The sequence below is a fragment of the Stigmatopora nigra genome, chromosome 10 (genome assembly GCF_051989575.1).
Source record: "Stigmatopora nigra isolate UIUO_SnigA chromosome 10, RoL_Snig_1.1, whole genome shotgun sequence".
Taxonomy (NCBI): domain Eukaryota; kingdom Metazoa; phylum Chordata; class Actinopteri; order Syngnathiformes; family Syngnathidae; genus Stigmatopora; species Stigmatopora nigra.
This window is the reverse complement of record NC_135517.1, coordinates 4,399,330-4,427,127: the sequence shown is the minus strand read 5'-3', so window position 1 is coordinate 4,427,127 and position 27,798 is coordinate 4,399,330. Positions and strand designations below refer to the sequence as shown.

At 37.2% G+C, this 27,798-nt stretch overlaps 4 protein-coding genes across 6 annotated transcripts; all 4 read left to right on the top strand.

Annotated features, from left to right (window-relative positions):
• The first annotated feature begins 77 nt into the window (after positions 1-77).
• LOC144202659 (uncharacterized) lies at positions 78-4,413 on the top strand. The gene has a single exon (XM_077725530.1). The coding sequence runs from the start codon at positions 1,150-1,152 to the stop codon at positions 4,411-4,413; it is 3,264 nt and encodes a 1,087-aa protein (XP_077581656.1). The 5' UTR covers positions 78-1,149.
• Positions 4,414-8,591: 4,178 nt separating this feature from the next.
• On the top strand, positions 8,592-11,283 carry LOC144202867 (guanylyl cyclase-activating protein 1-like). Its single transcript, XM_077725932.1, has 4 exons — positions 8,592-9,682; positions 10,044-10,193; positions 10,456-10,546; positions 10,771-11,283. The coding sequence occupies exons 1-4, from the start codon at positions 9,473-9,475 to the stop codon at positions 10,899-10,901; spliced, it is 582 nt and encodes a 193-aa protein (XP_077582058.1). The 5' UTR covers positions 8,592-9,472; the 3' UTR covers positions 10,902-11,283.
• A 592-nt stretch (positions 11,284-11,875) lies between these two features.
• irf6 (interferon regulatory factor 6) lies at positions 11,876-16,555 on the top strand. The gene is made up of 8 exons (XM_077726980.1): positions 11,876-12,101; positions 12,204-12,399; positions 12,875-13,070; positions 13,203-13,301; positions 13,832-14,080; positions 14,621-15,013; positions 15,090-15,208; positions 15,794-16,555. The coding sequence occupies exons 2-8, from the start codon at positions 12,226-12,228 to the stop codon at positions 16,025-16,027; spliced, it is 1,464 nt and encodes a 487-aa protein (XP_077583106.1). The 5' UTR covers positions 11,876-12,101; positions 12,204-12,225; the 3' UTR covers positions 16,028-16,555.
• Positions 16,556-17,774: 1,219 nt separating this feature from the next.
• Positions 17,775-24,214, top strand: eps8l3a (EPS8 signaling adaptor L3a). Of its 3 annotated transcripts, XM_077726641.1 has the most exons (20): positions 17,775-17,897; positions 18,275-18,345; positions 18,421-18,485; positions 19,186-19,344; positions 19,437-19,586; positions 19,668-19,708; positions 20,198-20,280; positions 20,337-20,376; positions 20,407-20,548; positions 20,721-20,826; positions 20,903-20,979; positions 21,069-21,143; positions 21,683-21,828; positions 22,131-22,281; positions 22,351-22,424; positions 23,006-23,102; positions 23,192-23,314; positions 23,607-23,689; positions 23,844-23,979; positions 24,069-24,214. In XM_077726641.1, exons 1-20 carry the CDS (start codon positions 17,803-17,805, stop codon positions 24,078-24,080), a joined length of 1,926 nt encoding a protein of 641 aa, XP_077582767.1. In that variant the 5' UTR covers positions 17,775-17,802; the 3' UTR covers positions 24,081-24,214. The 3 variants fall into 3 exon arrangements, with proteins under 3 accessions (XP_077582767.1, XP_077582766.1, XP_077582765.1); XM_077726640.1 differs by having other exon boundaries at positions 20,337-20,548; positions 20,906-20,979; XM_077726639.1 differs by having other exon boundaries at positions 20,337-20,548.
• Positions 24,215-27,798: the final 3,584 nt, after the last annotated feature.

Here is a 27,798-nt window from a genome sequence, read left to right as displayed (position 1 = left end):
TAAACCGCTTACCCTCTCAGAAGGGTCGTAGGAATTCTTGGGGGGTGCTGGAGCCTATCCCAGCTAACTCCAGTCATCAGGCAGGAGACAACCAAAATCAGTAGGCAGCCAATCGAAGGGCATAAGGAGACAGGCAACCATTCACTCTCTCACTCATACTTAGGGGCAATTTAGAGTTTTCAACCAGCTTACCAAGCATGTTTTGGGGATGTGGGTGGAAACCAGAGTACCTGGAGAAAACCCACGCAAGCTCAGGGAGAACAAGCAAACTCCACGCAGGAAGATCTGGGATCGAACACACGACCCAAGAACTGTGAGGCCAAAGTGTTAACCACTCAACCCCCGTCCGGGCCACTTTCATGCAATCCCAATTTTCATGTTCTTAGATTAGTAGTCTACGACTGACTGGCAACCAAGTAAACTAGGATAGGCTCCACCCCCCTCACGAACCTGACAAGGATGAGCAGTGTTAGAAATGAATGTGACAATTTTCACTTGTTAAGCCTTTACTAACTTCTCAAAAATCCTAAACCTGGTTTGAAATAGCCATTCCAATCAGACTGAGTATTCCGACCAACTGTCATCTGGTGGCAACCTGGTCTGGTTGCAAATTTGAATGCTATAAAGTTCTCTACATACTTCGAACCAGGAACTTTGATGATGTCACAATTTCAGCTCTCTGTCATGGACGTGTCATGGTCACCCTCGATGTCATCTTTGCATTAAAGCTTATCAATGCAAAATGACTTCATCACTATTTTCACCAGCAAATAATGTTATTTTGATGCGATATTTTTTTTTACCCCCGTCAACCTCTATTATACTTCTAGTTGTATCCCGTAAAAAAACAATTGCCAACTCAAGTCATATGTCATAAAAGCTGAAAGGTGCCATGCTCAACACACTTGACAAATCAGCAGAACATGACGCTCAAAAAGGCAAAAGAATGTTGTATTTGGAAAAAGTTAAACAAACATGTTGAACCATGGCATTTTGACGGCCTCCCTAAGGATCAAGTGCTCCTTTTCTTTAACGCATATTCTCAGAAGCGATGTCTTCTGTTTTAACGGGAAAGACACCCGTTAGGAGCCACGCAACAAAACATGAGGATAATCCAAAATCTCCAATTTTTTTAAAAAGCATTAAAGGATGTCCTGGATAAACAGGCCACACGTAACTGATGATTTTTTAAGGGAACATGTTAAAGATCTGGAAAATAAAGAAACCATGTTGATTGAGGAAAAAAGGCGCAACAATGAAGACCTTGCTCTTCTGGAGTCTGAGAATATCTCCGTGGAAACACAGAAAAATGACTTGGCAAAAACATTGGGTTCCCTTCGGTATGCAAGTTTCATGAAGGAGATGCCAAACCAGGACGTGAACACCTTTGATTTTGGCCAAAAAGATGACATTCTCAATGAGCAGAATCAGCTTTTCAATTTTAACCTGATTTGGCATGACTCTCGTACTGAGAAGGTTCAAAAAGGGACTGGAAAGTATGGGATGGCACTGCTTGAAAGTCGCTGCCTGGAGATGGAAACGCGGAATGACGACGCCAAAACGCAGTTGGCTCACAATCGAACTCAACTTGAAAAGGTAAAAGAGGAAAACAAAGATTTACGCTTGCAACTGGAAAAGATGCCGAAATCCCTTAACAGTATTGGCATTCAGGAGTTAGCTCTTGGTTCTCAAAAGGGGAATTTGTTCCCAAACAAACCAGTTTTAGTTCCTGCATGTAACAACAATTTGGATGAGAAATACAAGCTTTTTAAAGATCAAATTACAGATCTAAACATGCAACTTAAAAACCATCAGGAAAGCGAAGATGTGTTAATTAGACAGAATGATTTCCTTACAAGTAAGGTGGCCGAGCTTCAATCGCAGATATCGAAAATAAACAGCACCAATGGAAGTAGAAAAACACAGGGTGTTGTTTTTCCAGACAACGAAATCCACCTCAAAGATCAGATAAAGTCCATCAAAGATGAGCTCACTCAGCTTCAATCTCAAAATGCAAAACTGGAGAAACAGAATGGCGAATTGCGGCAAGAAAAAGCAAAAACTCAGTTCCAGTCAGGAATTTCAGAGGCGACTAAAGATACTAGCAGTAAAAAGAAAGACAGGGAGAAAGAGGACTTGAGGGCAAAAGTAAAAGTCCTTGAAGAGAACAAGAACCAACAATGTGACGAAATAAAATCCCTCACTGACAAGTTAGCGCTGCTTCAGCCACAGAGTGTGCATATGGAAAAACAAAATTCGGACTTAAGGGAAAAAGTGAAACGTCTTCAAGAAAACAAGAACTGCCTGGAGGATGATTTGAGAACCCTGAATGATGCCTTGGTTCGAGTCCAATCTCAGAGTGCCAAGATGGAAACGCAGAATTCCGAAGTGAAGGGAAAAGTCAAAGCCCTTCATGAAAATAAGAACCAACTTCAGGATGACATTAAGTCTCTTAGTGATCAAGTGGCTGTGCTTCAGTCGCAGAGAAAAAAGATGGAAGTACAGAACAATGACTTGAGGGCACAAATTAAAGCTTTTCATGAGAACGAGGATATTTTGATCAAGCAGAATGAGGCGCTCAATGAAGAGGTGACTCGTCTTGAAAGAAGCAACGTGAGAACGGATAAAAAGAACGAAAACTTGAGGACGCGGGTGAAGGCGCTCAAAGAAAATGAGAATATCTTAAGTGAGAAGACAGAAACCCTCATGACTGATTTGTCTCATTTTGAAATCCAGCGGGAAAAGGATCAAGCTAAGATTTATAGTCTACGTACAGAACTGCAAACACTCCGTTGTCAGTTACAAGATCAAGACGAACTATTACGGAGGATAAACCATGCCGAATGTCTTATGGAGAAAGAGTGGGCCGAGAAGGAGAGACTGAGTATCAAACTAGTCGAACTTGAGGAAGAGGACAATTTTATGAAAAGACAAAATGATGACGCCAGAATCGAGTTGGAGAACAATAAATTTGTTCAAGAACATCAGAGTGAGCTGATTGCTCAACTGAAGGAAGCATTAAAAGAGCATAAACTCAAACTTGAGGACTGCCAATTTTTAATCTATAGTAAGGATGATGAGATAGAAAAGCAAAACAAGAAAATTATGTATCAAAATGAAAACACAGAAGAGCTGCAGTCTCTTGTCACCAGTTTCAAGCAACAAATGCATGAACTTCAATGCCAGCTGGAACTCAAACAGATGGATGAGATTTTAACCGCCAATGACCTTGGTAAAAGCCTGCCGGACTCCACGCCACTTGGGCGTCATCCAAGTCGTGAAAACCTACTAGGATTCAGAAAAGAGATGTGGGATGTGGATATGCAAGTACGAGATCTTCATCAAAACGACCAATTCTTGGAGCCCAATAGCTTCTTGACTTTGCGGGAATCCCCGAATCTGATGATGGAAACAGAAAATGAAGAATTGAGGTCAAAGCTTCAAGAGCTTCAAGAAAATGAGGCAAGATTGACTGAACTAAACAGCTACCTCAAAGAAAAAGTGGCTCATCTCAAATCCTGGAGTACACGGAATGGAGATTTAGCGCTCGAAGATCTTCAAGAAAACGACGACTTGCTACCCGGGCAGAGTCATCTCCACGATGACAATTTGAGTTTGAAGCTGAAGACAGAGAATGGAGATTTAAGGGTGCAAGTTCAAGATCTAAAAGACAATGAAAAACTTTTAAAACAGAGGACAGAGACCCTCATGGACGAAAGGGACACGTACAAAATGGAGAATAACCAATTGAAGACATACAGTGAGACACTTACGTCTCAACTGTCTGATCAAAGTGACCTTAGGAGAAGGGTGGATCTTGCTGAATCTCAGGCGAAGAAGTATTTGACAGATAACGAAAAATTGAGGAACAAGTTGCTCGAGCTTGAGGAAAACGACGCCTATCACAAAACGCAACATGACCTTGTTCAACAGGAAAGTGAAGCACAAAACTCAAACGTCAGAGATCAACAAAACCAACAAATAGCAAATGCAGCATCAAAATTTCACGAGTTCCAAGTTGAGGAGCCCAAATTTCTCCTGAGAAGCAAAGAGAAAGAGTTGGAAAAGCTCAAGGAAATGAGTGAAGAGAGCAAGACTCTAATTGCCAGTTTAAAAGAAAATAATCTTCAAGGGCTACCAGAGCTCAGTCAAACTGCAGATAAGGAGATTCCTGTTGACATTTGTTCCCTTAACCGATCACCTGCAATTGAGCCCATTGAGGCACACTTGAAGTCTGCATCTTGCAAACTGGACAGACTTTACAATCAATGGCGTTTCAAAACGCTTTTTAGGAATCCTAAGCTATGTTTCACTGCAGGACTTTTTGTAGGTTTGCTCCTACTTGGACCCTTGATTTTATTTCCTGATGATTTCGCCGATATTGTAGATCAATACATGCATCACGGCTGTTAAGTTTTTTTTATTTCCATAGTTCCTTGTCTTTGGAAAGTCTTATTTTGGGTCATATATGACTCTTTTTTATATACTTTTAAGATTCACTGTCTTTTAGTTTCACGATATGACTTTTTTTTTAGATTGTTTACATGGTAGGCTTTTGTTAATATTTTTCCCCATAAAGTTTTTTAAAACTGGCATAAAATTGTTATCTTGAAATCAATCTGTTTTCTGTTTTTTTTTTAAACATGGACAGATGTATAATATTGACCCTCACCTCGAGGAATAATCTATGCAATCTACATAAACATTTTGCACTCACAATGGTATATTTTATTCATTTGTTCATTCAACTCACTGAAATCTGGAGATGATCTAATTCTTGACACCAACTGAGTGAGTTCAATCTTCCAAGGGAAAAGCAAATGAACATAATCTAGATTAAATCATCTGGTATATTTGGAAGATGACAGTCATTTGGCCACATTACAACATCAAGTCATAATTTTAGTACACCCACTCTAACCTGAACTTTGTCAAACATACAACAGCAGTAATCGACTGTAAACTACCGGTTAGAATTACCTTTTTGACACGATCAGTCACTTCTAGAAAGTTCACTTTAGATGGATTTGACTTCTATTGTTGTCCATTGAAGAAATAGTTAATGAGCTGGTAAAAATACAGGATTTTTGTACCATTTTTATCGTACTCCCCTCCATAAGTTCAAATTCATCCTCTATAGAGGACACTAACTGATTTTGCTGTATAGACAATAATCATATGATGCCAAATGTGAAGGGGTGGGGCTTTAATGCCTTTGTTTACATCATATAGGAAAATGTTTTCCCACAGTGGAAGCTGGTCATCATTTTTAACTGCCTGCCAAAGTTGCCTTTGTAAGGCAGATGTCATCATGATGTTTTGACTACTGTCTGGGTAAGCAGAGCATTTAATTAACATACTTAGCCGCACAATAATGATGCAATTCCTCAAAAATACTTGTCATCATCTGCATTACTTTCATCTGTTATATTGGATCACAAAGGTTAAAGGGTTTGATTCATTTTTCTTGAAATGTTGGATGGAAAAAATGAGAAATACCAACAGAGGGAGGGGCCTGGTAAAAATACTTTTTTTTAAAAACCTCAAGCAGTGATCTAACGGTTTCCAATTTGTCAACGAAAAGATGAATTCAGAACAAATGATAGACTGGATAGAAGAGCAGCGATCAGAAAATGACGATCTAATGGGTCATTATAACGATCTTGAAAAAAAAAAGTTGGAACTCACTCAACGAAAAAGACTCCTTGATGACAGGTTGGCTTTTCTAGAAAGTCAGAGTTTCAAAATGGAAAGCGAGGCAAAGGATTTAAGGGCCCAACTTAAGGATCATCAGAAGATCTTATCTACAGAGAAAAAGGATTTCCTTCATGAAGATTCATTGATGCAATCTAATTCCCTAAATGTCACAATGCCAAAAAGAGTAGAAAATACCAATCAGAAGGTAACACTGTCTGAACAGAATGAGCTTTTTAACCACAAGATGAGTGGGACTTTGAATATGGAGAAGACGGAAAATGAAAACTTGCAGGAACAAGTGAAAGTCCTCAAAGAAAACAAAGACGCATTTACCCAACAGAAGGTGGTCATCTGTGAAAAGCTTGCTCACCTTGAATCCTGGAGTGAGAAGATGGAGACATACTTAGGGGCGCAAGTTCAATTTCTTCTAGACAACAAAGATATGCTGATTAAACAGAACGACTCTCTTAATAATGAAGTGGCTCAACTTGAAAACTGGGGTGGAATCATGAAGAAACAAAATGAAAACGCTCAGGCTCGGTTAAATGTTCTGAAAGAGGATCAAGATATTATGAATGCAATGATGGAAACCATAACAGATAATTTGAGTCAGACTGAAACACAGCGGGATAAGGATAAAGCTGACATAAGACATAAGACAGTAAGTTGTCAATTACAAGATCAGGATGAACTATCAAAGAGGACGAACCAGGTTGAATCTTGCTTAGAAAAGGCACGAGCAGAAAATGACTTGTTGGGCAATCAACTACGTGACGTTCAGGAGGAGAAAAATCACTTGAAAAAACAATATGACATGGATCAGGTCGTCATTTACCGTAAAGATGAGTTGTTAGCAAAGCAAAAGAAAGAAATGGAATATCAAAATGAAGTCATACTGGGTCTAAACTCTCTTATTATCAATTTGAGACAAACAATAAATGATCTGGGACTTAGGCAGATGGAACAAATAATTCTTGCAGAGACTGTTCACAAAGAGGAGCATGTCAATGAAAATCAGTTGAATTTTAAGACGGGGGGAGAAAAGATGCAGACAAAAATGAAAGCTCTTCATCAGAAAAAGGACCTGTTATTTGAACAGAAAAGGGTTTTTAGGCATACGTTAGCTTTGTGTGACCCTTCAAATCTGAAACTAGAAGCAGAGAATGAAGAATTGAGGACACAGTTTAAGGAACTTAAAGAAAATTTAGCCAGAATGACTGAGATGAATAGTCAACTTCAAGAAAAGATGACTTACCTTGAATCCTGCGTGAAGTTGGATGCAAACAATGGGGATTTGAACCTACAAATTGGAAACCCTAAAGAAATTGAAAACCTCTTTAAAGAGGAGACAAAAACTATTGTTTACGATGTGTGCCGCCATGTTGAATCTCAAATGGATAATACGATTGAGATTCCTCCATTGAGAATAGATACATTGGTTGAATTGCCCGATCAAGGTGATCTGAAGAATCAGGTGGAAAATGGTGGCAAAAAAGATACAATTGAGGTCTTAAAATTGAACAACACTTCACGGGACATTGATGAAAAGGATATTCTTCTCAAAAAGAATGATTTCGTCAGTTTGGAGCTTGGAGACCATAACGTTGGAGATCAACAGAGCAAAACAATGACACCCTCCTTGAAAACAGGAGGATTCAAGGATCATCCGCGTCAAATTGAGGAACCTGGAATGGTTGTCCTTTATATGAAAGATGACTTTTTTACAATGAAAGTCAAAGAAACAAACCACGAAGACACATATGGAGAAAGAAGTCTATTTATCTCCTTGGAACAAAGGATTCTTAATTTTCAACACAAGTTAAGACGCATGGAAGAAATATTAAACAGTTAATAGTCGAGCCAATCAGGATGAACTGCAAAAATGTGTTAATGCTGCTTGATGTTTATCAGTTCTACTATATAGAAAATTATTTCCTTCTTCAGCATACCATCATTCTGTTGTTTTTGCATGGATCTATTGCAGCCACCTGACATTTTTGTTTTTTTATTTTATTTTTACAAGGTGTGGCCCTTAACCTGAAATTCTACGGCCTACACAATTCACAATATGAAATATTGACATCTTTATTTTTTGTCTATTGCTCTTTTTCTTCCCTTGAAATGTAATCATTATAAAATAAAATCAAACTTTTGGTCATTTAAATATTTTTTTTTTTATCCATAGGTCACATTGTCTAACTATAGTATATAATTAATACATTTTTTTGGCTCAATTGTATATTGTCATAACTAATCTTATGTGTTGAGAGGTATTTTTTTAAAGGGAAACAAGAATAGAATGATTAGAAAATAATCCATACACTATTCTTTTTTTTTGTAATCTATAAATGTACACAAGTGGAAATAGATTAAGAATTGACTCTTAAACTCATTATACTTCTATAATGACAATAAAAGGATTCAATTCAATTTCGCATTTAACCCTATACAAATCATTTAATTTCCAATACTTCGTTTATATATTCTAATGAACGTGAATTCTTTATATTTTATTTAACCCAAATATTAACTGTATGTAAACATCATCACTGTTTTGTGCCCCAGATTCCCAGTTTGCCGTAATGCTCCAGTTAGGGGGGATAAATATAAAGATGACGATTAGTTTAAAGAGGATTGATAATCCACTAAAGGCCAGATTGAGCTGACCCCTCACAACAACCTGTCTTTAGAATTGCATGCACCAGAACCAGTGTTATGTTTTTTATTTCTCTAAAGGATATAACTGAGTTTAGTTTGATTTATTTAAGAAAGGTATAACACATTAATGAACAATGTCAATATGCAAGATTATAGCCAAAGGTTAATTTCCATCTATATAGTCCCTTGGTTTTGTTGATGTTAAAAACAAGATAAAATCAGTAGGAAGAAAAATACACCAGACAAAAGATAAGAAAGTAGCATAGGAACAATGAGATATACACAAATAACTTATGTCTATCCTAAGCAGTGTTTTGATAATAATGATTTTATTTAAATATACATAGTTTTCATTTACAATATCAATATATCTTATATTTCAGGCAGAGTAGGATTTTTAATACAGTACATTTAAAAGGTCATTATATTTTCAAATGATTATAAAACACATTTATTTCAGCTATTTCTTTTACCCTGTGAAGTTTGACAGCAATTTTCTATCACACCTTAAATCTATGGAAACAAGTGAGACCGACCGGTTTATCCAGTTCAACAGTTGGAATTCATAAAGCCATATAAAATCTGAAGAAAACTTATTGCCAACTTCTGGCATAAGAAACCCAAACTCGTATATTCTTATGTCTTTTTTTTCTTCCTCAATGTGTGTTATACAGTTCATTTATGTCCCTTGAGTCATCCCATTTAACTAATTTATTCTATTATAAGGTTTTCAACCTGTAATATGTTTTGTCAATGGTACAAATTCAATGCAGATTGGTGATTTGAATCCAATGTTTGGTGGTGTTGAAATAACTTTAAGGATGATGTGATATATTTTTGAATGTTGGTACCTATCATGTACATAGATCAACTTGCATCACTAAGGAACTCTTGTCTACAAACATAAGCGCCGTAGATGGTTAAGTCTCATGTGTAAGCAAAGTAGATTACTAGTTCAGAGCTTTTCGTAAATGCTTTGGAGGATGTAAAGCTCACTCACAACAAATATATCATGACGTAGAAAAACTAGCATGCTCCCAGGTGAATGGACGGACATTTTGGCACAGTGACATCCACTCAAAAATCTTTTTAAAGGATATTACCAAAGACTTTTTGGATGAAGAAACCTATCATGGGAAACAATGATTCAACTGTTGAAGATTTAAAATCTTGTGAGAGTCATCAGTGGTATAGAAAATTCATGACAGAGTGCCCGTCTGGACTTCTTTCGTTCTATGAATTCAAGAAGTTTTTCGGCTTAAGGAACCTGTCGGAGACGTCAAATGCCTATGTGCAGGCTTTGTTTACAACTTTTGATCTGAATGATGTAAGGAAATGTATTCATTCATCTTTAACATATTTCTATTGTTCTAATATATTGTCTTATTGCATTCTTTAATGGTTATTAGACTAAGGGTTTATAGTTTATAGTACTAATTCACTTGAGAATGTGACTAATTGCTTGCATGAAACTTTAAACTGACTTGTTTAGAAGTACATTTAACAAGTTCTAAGGAAACACCTACATATGTACATAATATCTGTACATATTATTATTCATTAGCCAAAGTTATTTCATTATCCGGACACTGGACATTTTTCATTTTCTAGAAAAGACAATACACAGAGGACTAGATTATTTATAAATTTAAGGTATAAAATAGCTCTTGTGTGTTTGTGTATTTTAGGATGGGTTCATTGATTTTATGGAATATGTAGCTGCACTCAGCCTGGTTCTTCAAGGTGCAGTACATCAAAAACTTCGCTGGTACTTCAAACTCTACGATATAGATGGGAGTGGCTGCATTGACCGTGATGAGCTGCTTCTGATCTTTAAGGTACCACCCAGTCAGCCTTTAAGTCAAGCTACTGCTGCAAATATGCTTGTAAATGGTTTAGTAGTACTGATCCTTTCGGGCTGAGCAAACCAGGCCTGAAGTATTTAGAAGACTACCAAAGCAGTTGAAGCATAGCACTTTTGTGTGAACTGATAGTTGACACTTAGGCGACATCTACTGGTTATGCAATGTGAGGAATAAGAGGTATACATGCAGTACATACAGTATACACTTCATTGATATTTTTTTTGTTCTACTCTAGTCTGTTGACGCAATCAACGGAGTTCATGATGACACCAAAACGCAAGAGTTTACCAACATGGTATTTGACAAGATTGACATTAATGGAGATGGTGAGTATTTCAACATAAATTAACATCTACTACTGTTCCTGCCCTCCAGCCATTTTTAATTTAGCAGGGTCTGGGGCACAAGGTCATGGTGCCTATTCCAGTTGATCTTTGGGCCCTGAACTGGTTGTAAAGAATTACATTTAGTTGAATCTTTAATAATAATAAAAATATTAATACAATCATGAGAAATGAAATCATTGTTTTTAATTTTGTCTTCCACAAAGGTGAACTGTCCTTTGAAGAGTTCATGGATGGAGTTCAACATGACCAGATGTTGCTTAAGATGCTCACCGAAAGTTTGGACATTTCGCATATTGTTGAGAAAATACAAGGAGAGATGATGGATGACACCTAGATTTCTAACGCCATGGACTATCAACATCTACCATATGGCTGCAGAAGTCACAAATGCTGGAAGGGTTTTCATACAAATGTACCAGCAATAGAGGATTCATTCATCCTAAATATTATTTATGGCTTTCTGGGAAACAAGAGGAAGTGCTTTTCAGGAGGGGTTCAGGAAAGTGCTTGAGAAGTCTGCTTAAAGATCACTTTTTTGGGGATCTTATGACCTTGCAATGGTCAATGAACACTTACATAAGGTGTATCATGTTTTTTGTTACTAAGTCTTTTATTTTTTGCGATTTACTAATGTAGTTAGATGATTGAAGAATCAAAACACTTGAATAAGTGCAAAAGTATTTTAGATATCTGTCCTTATAAAATGTCGTAAAAGATGTGTGTGGTCAATATAGCACTGTCTACTTAATTATCAACATTAGTGGTGTGGTTTACATTTTGCAGTGCACATATTGTTTATACGCTTAGCTAAGAAAAAAACACATTTTACAAGTACAACAAAATTGGAGCAACATGTCATAAGGACCATTTTGACATTGTTGCTGATGTTTCTTCGGTAATGGCGTAATTGTGAGTGGTTGTTTGTCTTTATGTGCCCTACGACTGACTGTCGGCTATTCAAAGTTATCAATCAGCCTACCATGCTTGTTTTGGGGATGTGAGAGGAAACTGGAGTACCCGGAGAAAACCCATGCAAGCCCTGAGAGAACATACAAACTCCACACAGTGCTGACCGACCTATGAACCCTCGACCTCAGAACTGTGAAGCCAACGCCCCCCTCTTTAATTCATGACCCAAAAAGGCTACTTGCCAAAGCAAAATGCGTGGCTACACTTTCAAAAAGATAGGAATCCCTTTTTTTCATTGACATGTAAATGATTTGGTGGGTGGCATGCAAGACGCCCTTAGATGGATCATGGAAAAGGTGTGTCATTGTTGTGACGTCAGAGACCTACCTGAGTTTCGGTTCAAGGAAGTAAGTGGGTGGGGCCAGTGAGGAAATCGAGGCAAAAACAGCCGAGTTGAACGCGTCAAACTTTGTTGTGGTCACATTTTGAGCTTCCCGTTGCGATTTACCGACTTGAAACATCGGTTTGCTCTCCCGCAGTGTGAGTTATTTTGGACAAAGAAGGAAATATATAAGAGATCGACCGGTAAAAAATAAAAGGAACCGCGATTTCCGGGTTCGATCAGGTACGTGACTTTGTATCGATGCGCTCGTGCGGAACATATGCCTCCCAAGTGAAGATCGCCAAATCATAGGTTGTCAAACATCATTCCGATTAACATTTACAGGCGATTGAGCGTCACCGTCGCCATGTCGGTCACGCCACGACGTGTCCGTTTGAAGCCGTGGCTGGTCGCCCAGGTGGACAACGGAAGGTATCCCGGCCTGGAATGGATCGATCGGGACGCCATGCGTTTCAGGATCCCGTGGAAACACGCCACTCGACACACACCACAACACGAGGACGAGGATACCATATTCAAGGTAAAGAAAGATCTGCTTAAAACAAGATGCAATGATCAAACTATGGGCGCCTCCGCCCTTAAAAGTTTGCAATTGCCTGGCAATATTGACTATATTCATTGAAAATGAAAATAGAAAATCATGTATTATCTGTTTAATAATATGATTTGAATATATTTCCAGAAACAGCTCAACTTTGGTCATGCAGGACTTTAAAATAAATAAATACATAAATAAATCTTCCTAAACTCAACAGTTCATTATTGAAATCGCATAATTCAATGACTATTAAGGAAGAAAACATGGAAATCATGGGTTTTTATAACTTATTGTTAGTATTCACTGCACTGGTGAGACAACAACAAAAATACTGAAATCTGGAATGTCATTGATGTTCATCATTCTCAATATTCTTTGCCATTCCTGCACTTCTCACTATCTATTTGTGGGATTTGATGGGGTATATTTACTAGCACGTATTGACATATTCCTCCAGGCATGGGCCGTGGAGACGGGGAAATTCCAAGAGGGCTCGGATGAACCTGATCCTGCCAAATGGAAAGCTCAGCTCCGATGTGCCCTCAACAAAAGTCGGGAATTCAACCTCATTTACGATGGTACTAAAGAGATCCCCATGGATCCCTTGAAGATATATGACGTCTGTGACATCCTGCAACCCCCAAGTAACCCAGGTAAATCATTAATGTGTCCCTCATACTAATGTATTTATTGAGTTTTTGGCCAGGGGACAAACACTTGTGAATGCAACCAAATATATCCAGAGGATATAGTTTAACATCCCCATTTATTGTATGAAATCACAGCATCTTCAGATGCTGGTTCTTGGACTCCTGGTGAGGAAGATGTTGCCGAGGAAGATGTTCCAGATACGCCAGAATCTCTTCCTCCGTACCCATCTAATGGTAAATACTCAATGCTAATTGTCCTTTTGTTTGAATCCATGAATAAATTGGTAAAAATAATGACCTAGGTCATGCGGTGTCAAACATATAGCCCACGGGCCGGATCTGGCCCGTCTGGTGGTTTGGTACGGCCCGGGGAAGAAAGCTGCATTGTATAAAAAAATATGAATTTTCTTTAAAATGTGTAGTTCTTGTATTATCCGCTAGGGAGCGTAGTGTTTTAGTACGTGCAGAGAACATGAATTGACATTTATTTATGTTCTTATGTTATTCTCTTGTTCATAATATATTGTTCATAATGTAAAAGGAAAATTCTGTTAATAAACATTTTGATAATTTACTCATTCTTTGCACTAATTATTAGTATTAGTGACTAATACAAAGGAAAAAAGTGGGCTTATTGTTTGTTCGATGTAATTTTGCAATGAGTTTACTGGTCTGGCCCGTAGACCAAAGGGAGTTTGACACCCCTGACCTAGGTTGAATTGAGTTTGATTCTCACTGCTGTCTCAAATTTCCCCCCCAACCAGGCACAAGTCCCTCTCCTCACCTCTTATGGTCTCCTATGGGCCCAGAGTCTTCCATGCCACCTCCATCAAGTTGCCCCCAGTCAGAACCCATTAAACCCTGGCCAAAACAGGAGCCTGTTGATGTGGAGATGACTCCCACACCCATGACTGAAATATCCTCTGCCCCGCTTGCTGATCCCTCTATGTTGGCGCCTTCCCTTCCTGATACTTTATTTGCCTCTCCGGAGATGTGGATCAGCTCCCTCCCAAGTATGTATACCTTGTACTCAGACTAAAAATGTACTACATTTCTGCAGTTGGATCACTTCCTTGTGACCTTTTACTAATTCCACATCGCTTCTGATTCATAATAATAATAATCAAAAATATGTCGTCATCATCATCATCAACAACAAAAGCCTAATTGTCATCATACCCAGAACTGCGTATGATGAAATTATTAGTGCTTCTCCATAAAGGTGTGTTTTCTTAGCCAAAGACCAAAATAAGTGATAATTTCAGACTGGTAATTTGGCATTCTGCTGTTATGGATACATCTCACCCCCCCCCCCTTGAGCGGATCACTTACCTCTTACTGTCTTTCACTTACCTACAGTCAGCCAGTAGGAGGCAGATCACCCCCTAACGTTTTTTCATATTATCTCACCCCGAATTTATTACACAGAAGGGATTGTGTGTCGTGTTACCGCAAGTTTAGAGTCCTGACCTATGCGGGAAAAAAACTGTCCGTGTCAGATTTACAGCTTCTAAGTATTCTAACTTCCCTAATGTCATGTGTTTGTAACCCAGTGACCGACCTGGAGGTCCGGTTCCTGTACAGAGGGAGGGATATGTGTCCCACCGTCACCGTTAGCAACCCACAGGGCTGCAGGCTCTTCTATGGTGATCTGGGCCCAATGGTCAATCAAGAGGAGCTATTTGGACCGGTCAGCCTGGAGCAGTTGCGATTCCCGACTACAGAGAACATCACCAATGACAAGCAGAGACTCTTCACCAACCGCCTGCTGGATGTGATGGACCGAGGTCTGATTTTGGAGGTCAGCGGCCACGATATCTACGCCGTGCGGCTGTGCCAATGCAAGGTGTACTGGTCAGGCCCCTGCGCGCCCAATCCCTCCACGCCAAATCCTATCGAGCGACAGACAAAAGTCAAATTGTTTTGCCTGGAGTCTTTTCTTAGTGGTAAGTTTTGTTTTCTGCTGTTAGGATGGGATGCATCCTTCGTTTGAAAATTGGATTGATTTTCATTTCTATCCAGGTGTGATTGCCCACCAACGTGGTCAAACCCCAAATCCTCCACATTTTGAAATCAGCCTTTGTTTTGGAGAGGAGTGGCCTGATGGGAGGCCAACTGAGAGGAAACTAATCATGGTGCAGGTGAGAGTTGAAATCTTGATATTTTACTGTTACTGTTGAATATAATAAATGCTACTTTATTTTTTTTAAAGCCAAGGAATCAATGTTTAGGTGAAGGAATGATTTAATTTCTAAGAAATTAGTGGTTTGCTACCATCATGTGGCACTAATGTTAATTATAAACACGAGACTCTTGAATTTAGTGTAATTTTGCTACTGTAGCAGCCGCTTTGTCTGTATTACTTCTGCTTTATAATTTATTGACTAAGCTAATTTGTATTACATAAGGGATTTAAAAGTAGTATTACCTTACCTTACATTTTTTTCCTGCTAAACAGATTCATTTTAATTTTTGGTATGGGTGCAATAGAATATTTTTTTTAAATAAAACTGATATTAAAACCCTTTGAAACCAAATATCTTAGCAAATAACGCACAAAATGTTTATTGCATACATATATTTCCTACCCTATGTAAAAGACTAATTAATGGGAAATATAAAATGACTATAAATGTGCCAAATTTATGAAACGTTTCTATGATTTGCGCTTTTTCCGCTAAAGTTACATTGCTCGTCATGCTTTGAGTCACATCATCTTGTTGCAGATCATTCCAGTGGTTGCTCGCATGATCACCGAAATGTTTTCCGGAGACAACACAAGATCCTTTGACAGCGGCAGCGTGCGACTTCAAATCTCCATCCCCGATATCAAAGACAACATAGTGGCCCATCTGAAGCAACTTTACTGCCTGTTACACACAAACCAAGGCCCTCAGGAAGGTTGGGTTTTGCCTCCTGGCACAGGTTTGAACCTTGTCCAGGCCCTTCAAGGCCAGTGAGCAGCACCTTTTGAGGACCAATATTCAGGTTTTTCCACACAGCTTGCTTTTTTTAAGGTTTCTGTCCTATTTAAAAGTATCTCATAGATTTTTTTTTTTTGGGTGGGCACTACTCTGGACAGTTAGTGTTTGCAATTGCACAACATTGATGGGCCAAAGTCCTGCTTGCCATCAGGACTGGTTAAATTTAGTTAATGACTAACAGATATCGCCTTGTTAATCCTAAACATGGCAGCGTTTCCATTTTTTTTTCCACCCCACAGTTTAAAAGCAGCACATAAAACATATAAAAAAGTTTTAGGAGATTTTTTCTATTGTACAGATACCCAAAAACTGATATTGCGGTTGGGATTTGTCAGACAATATATTTTAAAATTTAGTCTGACTGTAAATACATGATTTTTAATCTACAAATTGTATGCAAATCTTTTAGAATACAGCTTTCAATTTTATATACATTATGTTAGGGTGTTTCGTGGCGCCTTTTATCCTATTTTGTGTACAATAAAATGTCACACAAGCTTTAAATGTGTGGAATACTTAAATATTATATTCGTTTACTGTGTGAAAGTTGACTAATACTACACAGCTACTAGTTTTGGTGGTGTCATGCGGTTACTCTCTTGTGGCTGCATTATGTAGTTGCAAGTAAAAAAATAATAATAAAATATTTATAATAATATTAAAAAATAATATATATTTTTTTTATAAAGATGGGAAAATTAAAGATCATGTAAGATTAAAGTAAAAAAATGTATACATTTTTTTGAATTGGTTGAAAGTAAAGACTGTTTAGACAACCCTAACAGATGTAATTGAATTACAAAAATGAATACAAGAAATTACCGTATTTTCACCACTATAAGGCGCACCTCAATGAATGACTTTTTCCATATATATAAGGCGCACTGTATTATAAGGCGCACTGTCTATTTTGGAGAAAATTCAAGACTTAAGTGCGCCTTATAGTCGTGAAAATATGGTAAGCTTCTAAAAAGGCTTGTCCTGTTGGTGCTAAAATTCTTTAAGGCAGTTAATTCATTAAATTATTCCACAAAGGGCCACAGTGGGTGCATGTTTTCATTCCAATCCATAAATAGGACATCTTTCCACCAATCTGCTGTTTTACAAGTGCAATCAGTGGATTTCTGTCAGGTGCTTCTTGTTTTCTTGCAGAAATCTCATTGGCTAAAGTGTCTGTGCACACCAGTTCATTGATATTGCCATGGCAACGTTGCAACTTGCAATATCTTTTCCGTATCCAACAGGCGGGCGACCTTTGCACGGGTGGGATGCCACACCAAGCGTCATATGTCAGTCCTTCCATTTATTGTATCCCGGACTTTGTCCTCCGTCTTTTCTTAAGTGTTTTCATTTTGGCTATAACTTGAATTCATTTTGGAATTTAAAGATCCTGGAAGGCACTTCTTAAACTAGAATAAAAAAGGTAAGCTGCTTGTAAATTCACTTTATTTTTTGTTTTGTTTAGGCTCTAGATGTAACATGATTTCCCCGTTATGAATTGAAAGTGTTAAAACTTGAATACATTTATATTGATCTTATTTTCCATGTCAACTGTACTGATAAATTGTTGGAAAGCCAATTTGTTTGCATTCTAAAATGATATATACATTTATCATTTAAGCTGTCAACCTGTTATTTCCACATTTTGATATTATTTTAGTATTAGCTCTTTAGCCAATAACAACTTATGATTATATTGATTTTGTGCAATGTTGAAAAAGGTACAAATTATCTGCTGAATTGTTTTTTTTATGATTCAATTTATGAAAAACAGAAGCAAGTGTGTAGCAATGTTGAGGAGTGACAGTCCACTGGTGAATGACAACAGCAGTTATGCCGGATCCAAGTACGTCAGTTGTCCTAAATCAATAATTCTTTACTTTATTTATCATAACACACTCACAGACAAATCATCAAGTATTCATAAAAAGTCACAACATTCAAGTTATACAATACTGAAACATTTATACTTCCTTTGATGTAAATCATATTTTTTACAGTTACTACTCAATTCCTTTAAAAAAATGTTGGTAGTATTTGTACTTCCTGATGCCTACTTTTCTATGCAGTAAGGTTTGTTTTTTAAATAGTATTGCATAAAACTGACATTTTTCTTTACCCTCATTCCAGCTAAGAAAAGATGTTCATGTATTGTGTTTTGTCAGGTTTTTTTCTGAATTTTTTTGGCCTCCTGTCATGTTCTAACATTTCTTGTGTCGGCAGTTTCTCGGTCACAGATGAAGCGTCATCACAGGTGTCGTCCATGTCAAAGCCCAGCGCAAAGTCAATTTACTGTAAGTAACATTACCATAGGATTTAAAATGATGTCATATTTCTGCTTCATGAACCACAGTGTGATGTTTCAACAGTGCGGAGGAAGGAGTATGCCACCTCGATGAACAAGGCCATCAAATATTTCCATTACAGAGTAGAAGTAAGATTCTAAAATGTCATTCATGCAGAGTCACAATGGTTACTTTGGGTTCTATTCTCTTAAAATTATAAGAAAGTTAGGATCTAGTATAGCGAACAGTTTTAATTGCATATAGACTTTATTTCAAGTAGGTGATACAATCTGAATAAAATTGATTCAGTGTGTACACGAGCTAACAACCACTGTTACTGTACTTTATTGATAAAATGGGGGGTGTAGACATTGTACCCATTTAAAACACTATATTGAGCCAGATACCTTTAAAAAAAATTTATTGAAAGTCTTTATTGTCATAATTAGATTTAAAGCTACACCATGAAATGCAAACATAAATCATTATTTTGTGTATAATAATTACATTTGGTGTCCAAAAAGTCATTTTTTCAAACTTGATTCTTGAAAAAGAAGGGGTCGTCTTATATTCGGGCCAATGTGATAATTATGTCAAATATTGTAAATACACACACATCATGTCATGAAAATGTTATTGTCTTAACTATTGTTAATGACTATAAAACAGAAAAGTGTAGTTGAAGTCAAAGTATCTTCCAATTATTGGATGAATAAAAGATGGAAAGATGTAATTATGATAATTCATTAATGTTTAACCTATGGACAAATAGATTATAAATCAGTCTCTGAAAGGGGAATAAAATAAATCTGAAGTCCTGATGGTTTTATTGTTGTTGTTGTGTGACAGCATCTCCTTACATGCGACTTGGACAGCCAGGAGCTGCAGAGCCTCGCCGATTGCCTGGAGAGGCTCGATTTGCTCGACAAGATGGGTCGAGTGTGGGGTCAGAACATGCTGCTGGAGGTCAACGGGCCCGACCTACTACTCACCGACATAGAAAGCAGGGTCAGTCACTACATCACAATATATAGAGTCAAGGGAATTCAACATTGTCTGCGCTGCCATACAATTACTCATGATGTAAGTCTTCTTTTAAGGACGTGCTGGAGTCCATCCGTCTGTGTGACGTCTTGGATCTGAAAGCTGTGTTGAATACTCCAGCATCAAACTCGCTCCTGGCCGTGGGAGTCAAATCCAGCAGGAAACACACCACCAGCATCTACCTGTTCCACTGCGAGGACGTCAGGGTGAAAATAGCGTTCATCCATTGCCGTCAATGGTAATGAATGCGATGAGCTCGATAATAAAATCTCCTGATTTGTTTGCAGGCTGATTATGTCCAAAAGGGTCTCTCATTAGCACGTCTAAGGTAGGAACACCAAGCCACATGTACCTGTTCACCATGATAGGCAAAAATTATATATCATATAGTAGTATTTCCAAACACAATAAAAAATCAAGTAGTAGTCGTTGGTATTTGTGTCAAAGCATACTACAAAATACACAACCTGGATCTATGTATTAAAATACAATTTCAATGAAGCTGGGAAGTTGTTATAAACATTAATAAAAAAAATAGAAAATACAAATAAATACAAAGAAAAGAAAGAAAAAATATATATATATATTATATATTTTTTTATGTTTTATTTTTTTTTATATTCATGTATATATTTATATACTCATATCTCATAGTGAAAGATATGATACACTTGGTATTTGAGTAGTTGGATACACGATATGACAAGAATTTTTTAATTCCATTACAAATTGTGAAAACAATTTTTAATTGGAGTATATTTGAACACTCTGTTCGTCCTTTGGATTTGAATTGATTGTGACACATTTAACACAACAGTGCAGCTCATAAAGAAGTGGCAACCTCAAGTCAAATAGGAGCCAAGGAGAAACCTCTTGAATGGGACCCTCCTGATGACAATGGTGAGACTCAGGACCCACAATAGGAGCAAGTAATTTGTTGAAACCTGCTTTCGTAGCCCATGTAGAAGAACCAAACCTGATTGAAGATCAGGAGGAAGATCAGGAGCAGGATCAGGTGGAAGAGGAGGATCAGGTGGAAGAGGAGGATCAGGTGGAAGAGGAGAATCAGGTGGAAGTGGAGGATCAGGAGGAAGAGGAGGAGAAGGTTTCAGTTATAGAGGGACCTTTGCAACTTCCACGACCTTACACCGAGTTGGACAGAAATGTGGTATGTAAAAATGGGTCAGACAAGCATTGTGGACCACAATATTTTGGGCTACTTTCAGTTTTTGCAGTTTCATTATCTTTAATGTGTAGAAAGACTGAAGTCAAAGGAATAGACAAGTATGGACCTTGATTTCAAAAATGGATGTATTCAAATTGTGCATACTCCTCAACAGGACATTTTAAATCACATTGTCATGGACGTTGAGATCTTCATGGGAAAGGTGGCTGCTTCATTAGCGAAAAATGCAAAGAAAAACAAGAAAAAGAAAAAAGGGAAACGTAAGTCAATGCAGACATGACCCAGTTCCGTTTCAGTTGTGACATTTCTTAAAGACTTTTTGATTTTGCTTGTCAGCAGCACTGGCCGGAATGCCTCCAACGACAGAGTTTGCAGAGTGTCTTCAAAAGATTAAATATGGTTTCAATCATCTGGTGTGTCTCCTTGATAACATTATTCCTTAATTATCTATAATTCCAGCTATGTTTTACTTGACTAAAGCTTGTTTTTTTTGTCTCCACAGGTCAATCTAGTGGGGAAGATTGACAACCCTGGGGTGTCCGAATTTGTGCACTCCTTGTTCTCTGCATTACAATTTGTAAGTAAAAGTATTGAACAAAAAAAAGTAGATTTTTTAAATGATTTATGACCATGAATTTTCAAAAAATCAAATCATCTTTATCCTCAAATCATTTAAAAGAAAAAAGTTCATATTTTCCTCATTCCAATATTGTTTTAAGGGAAATTCTTCACATTTCCTAATTTTTTTTCCAAAATTCTGCTTCAATCAAATACATTTAGGCATCAGAGCACAATAAATATATGTTTAACTGTGTAAAAGTGTTGTTAAAATTGCACATACTTTATTTATGTTCTTATGTTATTCTCTTGTTCATAATTAATTATTCACAATGTAAAAGGACAATTCTGTTAATAAACATTTTGATAATTTACTCATTCTTTGCACTAATTATTAGTATTAGTGACTAATACAAAGGAAGGGAAAAAGTGGGCTTATTGTTAGTTCTATGTAATTTTGCAATGAGTTTACTGGTCCGGCCCGCTTGATCTCAAATTAAGCTGTATTCGGCCCACAGACCAAAGGTTTTACACCACTGATTTACATGGTCTTCCCAGGTTGTCTCCCAGTGTCCCGAAGATGTACCCCCGAGCATCGTGGCTCCCCTATTCACCCCCCAGTGCATCTGCCTAATGAGTGAGGAAGCATCCGAGGAGGAGGACAAGCTTTGGCAGTCTTTGGGAGATGCTTGGAATATCCCCAGGTGAGGGACTAACTTCTCTTACAATATTAAATCTTTCAGGGACATCTTGTGTTGTGGTAGTTAGCCAAATTTATATTTAAAATAGCTATTGATAGCAATCTATTTTAACTGGGAAGGGCGGAAAGTGATTGAACGTCAATGGCAACCAAATATTTGGGCTACCTTCCCAGAATTTACTGCACATTTGATTGTTTCCACTCATTTTTTCTTCGATTTCCTGACACTTTTACATACAATTCATGGTTTTGCTGTTTTTATCATTAGCAAAATTAAATTGTTGGGCATTTCTTGCTTTTGCACAGCACCAAATGGCCTGAAGACGACGAAGACATTCCGACCTATACCCTGGAGTTTTTTGATGGCTGGCAGCCATCTGAGCTGAGGGATAACCCTGCAGCCAACGCCAAGACCCCGGTCCGTTTGCAAGAGGTTCGACAGCCCCTCCCAAGCAAGGTCCGTCCCGTCTTAGTAAATAATTATGTGAAAAAACAGCAAGAGGTCATTGGCTTTTTCTGTGTGCAGCCCAGTACCTCTACCACCACCATCAAGACACCGTATTCTCCTCCAGTAACACAAAACCCAAGGATACCTACAAGGTTAGCCATTTGCAAGTTTCCAATTAAATATAGTACATTTTGCCAATCATGCCAAAATAGGAGTTGGTAAAAATTGGATATTCAAATTGAATTGAATTAAATGCTTTTATTTTCATTAAATTGTATAATGAGATTTAAAACTTCACCACAAAGTTCACAAATAACAACAAACAAACAACAATAAATAATCTCATTGAGAATTGATAAGTAGTCAATAACATAAATAAGAAGGGAATTGCATAAATAACAACAACAAACAAATGAACAGATAATGATAAATATATAACTAGTCAACAAAATATATAAGTAGTAGTAACCACGAGTAAGTGGTGAGATAAATAAGTTGGTACAAAAGCGGCTAAAGTGGTTAGGAGCAAGTTTTAGTGCAAGTACAAAATAAGTCTACAAGATAGGTCCTCCTAGGTGCAGATCTCGAGTTTAGTTTGGAAACTGTCCTTGAGTCTGTTTGTCTTGGCTGTTATGGTCCTGTACACAAGTTTAGATCATGATCAAGTCTTTAATGTGTGCTAAAAATAATGTGTGGAGGAATTCATGATTCTTATATGATCACCACAACCCAGGATACCTGAGAAGAATCTACGTCGCATGAGTGTCACGCACAACTTCACTTCCAGAAACAGCAGGGAGCTGACCATCAAGAAAGGCGAAATCGTGGCGGTATTTCACGTCTCATTTGATCCAAACACAACATTTTGACTAAATATTTGAAATATCATATAATAAAACATGTTCTATCCATGATCCAGTTGTTGGATATGAAAAAGCTGTGGTGGAAAGTGAGGAACAGTCAAGGAGAAGAAGGCTTTGTCCCCAACAACGTACTCATGGAAAAGGAAAATGCTGATGCTACGTTGCCGGCTCAAATGGAGGTGATCATTTTTTTATCATTTCATATTTCACATCAGCATGTCAAGGCAAAAAAAAAAAAAACTTGCCTAACATGTTCTGCATAAAAGTACAGATAATAATAATGACAAATTTCCTCACAAAAGGATTAATTATTTGGAGAAAGAGATTAAATCTGCTGATATTATCAAGTCTGCCATGATCAGATTCAAGAGTCTGATTGATTTAAAGTGATATTGTATACACTTTAATAAAAATAAAAATAATTCATCAATTCAAGAATTCAATAACGATTTGCTCTCTCTTCTTTGCCAGTGTATTGACTCGCCTTTCTTAAGCAAGAAGTCCAAACCGGCAGAAGTCAAAGCCTGGCTTGAACACATGGGCTTCACAAAGATGTGAGCAAACCCCCACACACAATAACAAAGGCAATTGTATTTCCAAGAAACTGCTTTTTATTTTCTGCTTGAATTCATCATTTGCAACCGTTTGGCATTTCAATGTTGAATGTCTATGATATGATTTTCCACACGCTTTCCTGCGTGCTTGCAGTACGGTGCGCTGTCTGGGTGTGTTGAGTGGCTCCATGCTCCTGAGCATGAGCCGAGAGGAACTGAAGATGGTGTGTCCAGAAGAAGGCGGGAGAGTCTTCTTCCAGCTAAAAGCCGTTCGCTCCGGCTCCCTTACTGTAAGTGACAACTCCTCCATCTGTTTCCATGGAAGCCACCTCCAAAGTAATACTAGGTGTTCTTTTTACTATATTACTTTTTACTGTAGGCTCCAACCTAACCTCAGAAGCCCATCTAAGCATGGAGAACAACATCAACAGAAAGGAGGGTCCATTTCTTGTGTATATAAGTATATAAGTATATATGAATATAAGAATATATGAATAAAAGTATATAAGTATATATGAATATAAGAATATATGAATAAAAGTATATAAGTATATATGAATATAAGAATATATGAATAAAAGTATATAAGTATATATGAATATAAGTATATAAGTATATATGAATATAAGTATATAAGTATATATGAATATAAGTATATATGAATATAAGTATATAAGTATATATGAATATAAGTATATAAGTATATATGAATATAAGTATATATGGATATAAGTATACAAGTATATAAGTATATATGAATATAAGTATATATGTATAAATGTGAATAAAAGTATATATGAATATAAGTACATAAGTATATATGAATATAAGTATATAAGTATATATATGAATATAAGTATATAAGTATATATGAATATAAGTATATATGTATATATGTATATATGTATAATGTATATATGTATATATGTATATATGTATATATGTATATATGTATATATGTATATATGTATATATGTATATATGTATATATGTATATATGTATATATGTATATATGTATATATGTATATATGTATATATGTATATATATGTATATATATGTATATATCATGTATATATTATTTGGGTAAACAATAAATACTACTGCTTACTTTTGGGAGCCTGTAGTCCAGTGAATAAGTCATAAAGTACAAAGTGTGATCTGAGAGTGAAAAGAGACAAAACAACAAATACCACAATCTAATCCTGTAGAGTGGTGGCGCAGTGGATAAGTCATCAGTCTACCACCTCTGTGGTCTTGGGTTCAAATCCTAGTGCTTGCAAAGATTTTCCCAATATTATTCAGGTAAATGATTGAGGTAAAAGTACAAGTACTACTGCTATCTCTCACGGGGTGGTGGCCCAGTGGATAAGTCATCAGTCTGCCACCTCTGTAGTCCTGGGTTCAAATCTCAGTGCAGGCAAAGATTTTCCGAATATTATTCAGTTAAAAGAATAAGTTCTAATGCCAAAGTGTTTAAGTCTTCAGTGGTGGATGAAACATTTTGTCCAAAAAATGACTGAGTGTTTCACTCCATTTCCTTGGATAAAACTATAAGTACTACTGCTTTCTCTTACAGGTTGGTGGCCCAGTGGCTAAGTCATCAGTCTGCCTATGGTGTGGTCCTGGGTTCAAATCCCAGTGCAGGCAAAGATTTTCCAAATATTATTCAGTTAAAAGAATAAGTTCTAATGCCTAAGTGTTTAAGTGTTTAAGTGTTTAAGTGTATAAGTGTTCAGTAGTGAATGAAACATTTTGTCCAAAAAATGACTAAGTGTTTCACCCCATTTCCTTGGATAAAACTATAAGTACTACTGCTTTCCCTTACAGCTTGGTGGCCCAGTGGCTAAGTCATCAGTCTGCCACCGATGTGGTCCTGGGCTCAATTCCCAGTGCCGGCAAAGATTTTCCAAATATTCAGTTAAAATAATAAGTTAAAATGCCTAAGTGTTTAACTTAATAAGTCTTCAATGGTGGATGAAGCATTTTGTCCAAAAAATAACTAAGTGTTTCACCCCATTTCCTTGGATAAAACGTTTCAACACCTATGTATAAGTGGGGCACGAGTTGGTGTAGTGGGTTGCACACTCGCCTTTGCACCGAGAGAACGTGAGTTCGCTTCCCGGTGTCGGCGGTTCACTGACCAAGCAAGCGGTCGAGGGTCGGCCGAAGGCCGACCCGAGAACGCCTTTCGCACAGACAGGTCCTTCAACTGTCTTCCGAACTGCCGAAGGCAGTTCGGAATTTAACCTTTTACTGAAAAGTATGACTAAGTGTTTCATATAAATTAAAAAGTTTTTTCTTTTTTTTTTTTCCTTCTTCTTATTCCATTGACCAATTCTTCTTTCCAAGTATTTTCAGCCAAACGACGGCAGCGGGAATCGAACCCAGGTCTCCCACACGGGAGTCCTGTGATCTAACCTCTGCGCCAACCAAGTGACTACACTTCTCATTGTAATCATTTGAGTGTCTTTCCAAGAAGTCCACAGAAACAACTAAGTGAAAAAGTGTCTCGACCGAGAATCGAACCCAGGTCTCCCAGACGGGAGTCCAGTGATCTAACCTCTGCGCCAACCAAGTGACTACACTTTTCTTTGTAATCATTTGAGTTTCTTGACAAGAAGTCCATAGAAACAATTAAGTGAAAAAGTGTCTCAACCGGGATTTGAACCCAAATCTCCCACACAGGAGTCCGGTGAACAAACCTCTGCGCCACAAACTGACTACAACTTTCCTTTGTCATTATTGTAAGGTCTTGACTATAAATAAATAGAAATGTGTGTGTCTACATACACATGTTTTACATTCCTAAAAAACATCAGCACCACACAAGAATGTTAATTACTACAGTAAAGTTCAACCACAAAGGTTACCTTTCTGATAACTATCAGTAAAAATGATTGTAATGTATCCTATAAATAAAAATATTGCCGGTCACATTAGTTCATGAATAAACGTGCTTTATTTAAACTGTTCAGACAACTCTCACCAAAGACGTATTAATCTTTCATTCTGATTATCTCACTAGATCCCAGTACTAGTTCCTCAGAATTAATTGTTGTATTGTGATACTATTTTGACATTTGAATATGATTTATGTGACAAGAGCAATAAACACAGCTCCAGGATTTAGCCATATGAGGTAGGGTGTGCTACAGTTTTCTGTATGTCAGACAATAACCAATCAAATTAGAATGTTTGTTAAAAATAAGAAAAAGATGGACACTGACAATTAAAAATGAGCGATAAATTCATGACATTTTTTTTCTTTAACCTCCTAAGACCCAGATTTTTATTTTATCTCTGATATTTAGGCTAATTGGGACCTGATGAGTGTAAAACCAAAGAATTATCTTTTTAAATAAAGTTTCTGAGAAAAATGATGTCCATATCATAAATAGACGCCAGGCTTTTGTAGTCCAAAATGTAACATTGTAGTGTTTGACAACCCAAAAAGGTCATAGGAGGTTAAACCAACAGAAAACTAAAGTAAAACAAAAAAATCATGTAATATTACAAATATCATTTGGATGGATTCTTCAATATAATATTTCCCTTTAATCTATCTCACAGATGAATCTGAACAAGCCAGAACTAGTTTCAAGAGTTTCTAAGCAAGGATACCACAGTGTGGGTGATTTTCATTATTCCAACTACACACGGAGTGAACGAGTCAGTTAGAACTCACAGGCCGTGTAAAACAAGTGCATGTATAGCGCCAACTAATACTTTTTTTAAGAGAACTGGCCAGCCCCCCAAAACTATTATTCAAAAACACAAAAAATATGTTCTATCAGCATCTTAAAATATATTATTTCAATGTTTTTTATAGGGGTAATGTAATGATTATCTAATTTCACTCTATTGGTCCAGTGGATAGGGAGTGGTATAAATTGACCCAAGATATAAAACGTAAATGGTAATCCATCTTGTGCCCTGCAATTGGCTGCCCACCAATTCAGGGTGTGTCCCCCACCAGGTGCCTATAGTTAGCTGGGGTAGGCTCCAGCACCCCCCAAGAATTCTTGCAGTTTGGAAAATGAAGGATCCAATAATTATTTACTTAATACTGAATGTTTCTCAACTTAATGATGATTGGATTAGACATGC

Bases quoted from the DNA above. Each gene is read 5' to 3' on its own strand.
- irf6 (XM_077726980.1), top strand. From the start codon at position 12,226: ATGTCGGTCACGCCACGACGTGTCCGTTTGAAGCCGTGGCTGGTCGCC. The intron at 13,071-13,202 runs GTAAATCATTAA...ATGAAATCACAG, and splicing joins GCAACCCCCAAGTAACCCAG to CATCTTCAGATGCTGGTTCT. The intron at 13,302-13,831 runs GTAAATACTCAA...CCCCCCAACCAG, and splicing joins TCCTCCGTACCCATCTAATG to GCACAAGTCCCTCTCCTCAC.
- LOC144202659 (XM_077725530.1), top strand. From the start codon at position 1,150: ATGTCCTGGATAAACAGGCCACACGTAACTGATGATTTTTTAAGGGAA.
- LOC144202867 (XM_077725932.1), top strand. From the start codon at position 9,473: ATGAAGAAACCTATCATGGGAAACAATGATTCAACTGTTGAAGATTTA. The intron at 9,683-10,043 runs GTAAGGAAATGT...TGTGTATTTTAG, and splicing joins CAACTTTTGATCTGAATGAT to GATGGGTTCATTGATTTTAT. The intron at 10,194-10,455 runs GTACCACCCAGT...GTTCTACTCTAG, and splicing joins AGCTGCTTCTGATCTTTAAG to TCTGTTGACGCAATCAACGG.
- eps8l3a (XM_077726639.1), top strand. From the start codon at position 17,803: ATGATTCAATTTATGAAAAACAGAAGCAAGTGTGTAGCAATGTTGAGG. The intron at 18,346-18,420 runs GTAAGTAACATT...ATGTTTCAACAG, and splicing joins CAGCGCAAAGTCAATTTACT to TGCGGAGGAAGGAGTATGCC. The intron at 22,282-22,350 runs GTCCGTCCCGTC...TTCTGTGTGCAG, and splicing joins GACAGCCCCTCCCAAGCAAG to CCCAGTACCTCTACCACCAC.